Source organism: Mesoplodon mirus (genome assembly GCF_964341445.2).
Source record: "Mesoplodon mirus genome assembly, chromosome: X".
In the NCBI taxonomy this organism is placed as follows: domain Eukaryota; kingdom Metazoa; phylum Chordata; class Mammalia; order Artiodactyla; family Ziphiidae; genus Mesoplodon; species Mesoplodon mirus.
Genome location: NC_138981.1, coordinates 24,207,541 through 24,209,840, shown reverse-complemented (window position 1 = coordinate 24,209,840; position 2,300 = coordinate 24,207,541). Strand labels below are relative to the sequence as shown.

At 53.6% G+C, this 2,300-nt stretch overlaps 1 protein-coding gene across 1 annotated transcript; it reads right to left on the bottom strand.

Annotated features, from left to right (window-relative positions):
* Window positions 1-663: 663 nt before the first annotated feature.
* Window positions 664-1,707, bottom strand: LOC309796943 (melanoma-associated antigen B4-like; the record flags this gene model as incomplete). Its single annotated transcript, XM_082610343.1, has 1 exon — window positions 664-1,707. The coding sequence occupies one exon, from the start codon at window positions 1,705-1,707 to the stop codon at window positions 664-666; it is 1,044 nt and encodes a 347-aa protein (XP_082466469.1).
* Window positions 1,708-2,300: the final 593 nt, after the last annotated feature.

The window sequence follows — 2,300 nt, the reverse complement described above, 5'->3', positions numbered from 1 at the left end:
TGGCATACTCATTAAGAAATGTTGGGTTTTTGATGAGTGGCAGTTATGATATGATTATGAACCCCCAAAATACCACCCTCCCATCAGAGTTTATTTTTAATCCAGTAGGTGGCAGAGAATATGCAGTGCACTAGGACAAAAGAAACAAATACTCACAAATGAGCTAATCAGTCAAAGTATCTTTTATTTCTACCAAAAGAAAGTTTCAAAGAAACAAGGCAAACTACGAATTAACTACCTTTTACTCTGTTTTCTCCATTTTTTGTTTCTAAATATTTTCTGTGGTCGCCTTTCACATTTCCATGAAAATCTCTATTGCACTGCCATGTTTTCTACTTCTGGATCATAAAGAAAATATAGATGGTTCGTGAATTTCTTTTATATATACCAAAACTGTAACTTTAGAACTGTTTAAACAGCAATAAGTATGCAAGTAATGTCATTCACGTATTCGTATTCTTAAGAAAACACACTATTACAAGAAAAAAACATTTGAAAAAACCTAAATCAATCAATCAATAATATATAGAAGTTACTAGTGTAAAACAGGAAGATAAATGAGATCTATACTTTGTTCCCTCCACCCCTACTACTCTGCACTATTTAGGAGCCTGACTGCTCTCTTCCAAAACAAAGTGAGCAGTCTGCCCGCAGCCTCCCTCCCTACATGTGGGAGGAGCTGCAGGCCTTGGCCCTGGAAGGTGCCCTGCCCTCAGCAACAGCTGCAGCCCTGGCCGTGGCTCTCACCCCTGTTCTCTCTACCTCATCTTTCACAGCCTCCTCATAGAGATCTGGGAAGGCCCTGGGGACGGTATCATTCATCTTGGCCATAAACTCCAGCACTTCCATCTTGCTGGTTTCAGCTTGGGCTCTCGGGCCCCACAGGAACTCATAGCACAGAGGATCGCTGTTGGGCACCTTGCGGTACGTCAGGTACTTCTGCCGCACGAAATTTTTGATAAGCCTCCTGGGCTCCCCAAAGATCAAGTGGCTCTTCACAGCATACAAACCCAACTCATTGAGGAATTTCCAGATCTCCTCCTCGGTGGCCCGGTTGCCATTCGTGAAGATCTTGCCCAGGAGGGTCATCAGGAAACCGGACGTGGGCAGCCCCGACTCCTCACTCGGATTTCCCTCACTGGGGAGGCCCAGCTTGCTGATGAGGGCGTAGGAGTGACGGCTGGGGTCGACTTCCTTCAGATCAAGGCAAAAGACCAGCTCCATGCGCTCAGAGGCTCTCCTGAGGATCGCAGGGAAGTGCTTCTTGTACCTCTTGTTGACAATCTTCCGCAGTGTAGCCTTCCGGATGGGCTCCTTCGTCACGTACTTCTCCAGCAGGAACTGCACCAACTTGCGGATGTCCCTGGTCAGAGGATCGCTGTAAGTGCTGTGAATGGAAGGTGCTGCCTGGGCGGTACTTGTACTTTTCTCGTCTTGGCTCTGGGCACCCTCTTCAGATCCTGGGCATGAAACCCCTGCAGCACGAGAGCTCGTGGCTGGGGCTCCCTGAGGCTCCTGGCGAGTGCCAGCAGCAGGGGAGCTCGGGGGAGTACCCCGAGAAACAGAAGCGGGGGAGGAGGGCGACTCTTCTATCTCTGCCACCGCCGCCGCCTCAGTGGCCTGGGCACCCTTGAGCCTCTGAGTCTCCCCCCGGGCCTGGCGGCGTTTCTCCTGGGCACGGCGCTTGCTCTTCCGGCCTCGAGGCATGATGACACGGGTCAGGGCCAGCAGGCGGGAGCGTGGGCAGGAAGGCAGGCAACGAGGGCACCTGGGGGAGGGACAAGGAGATGCTGTGAGCACCTTCAGCGGGGAGAGTCCTCCCTGGCTTTAACCAAGGCCGCCTCTGCAGGGTCCTTGAGGGCACTGCCCGAGGACCCACAGGGCTCCTGTTCTCCTGCTCAGCCTGTCCCCTGAGAGCCCTGTGGAGGACGGTCGAGTGAGCCTTGGGGCACAGCCAGCCAGCCCTGCCTGGGCGGTACGGGGGTGACAGTGGGGGCTGGCAGGGGAGGTAGGTCCCCGCGGTTCCCATTCAGAGTCAGGATGACAGTTGTTGGCAAGACTCCCCCACCCCCCCCACCCCATGCCCTCTGCTGCTCTGAAGTTGACACCACCATCTTCCGTGACACCCAGGAGGGGGAAAGGAGGGAGCGTTCAGCCCACCACCGAAGGGCCCTGGGACCCTCCCTTCTGCTGCCTCGTGGCTGCCCCTCCAGAACAAAGCTCTAACCTCCCTTGGACCTGGCAGAGGAAATTACGGGCAGGCTCGGCCTGACAGTCCTTTCTTGGGAGTTTAAGGGTTG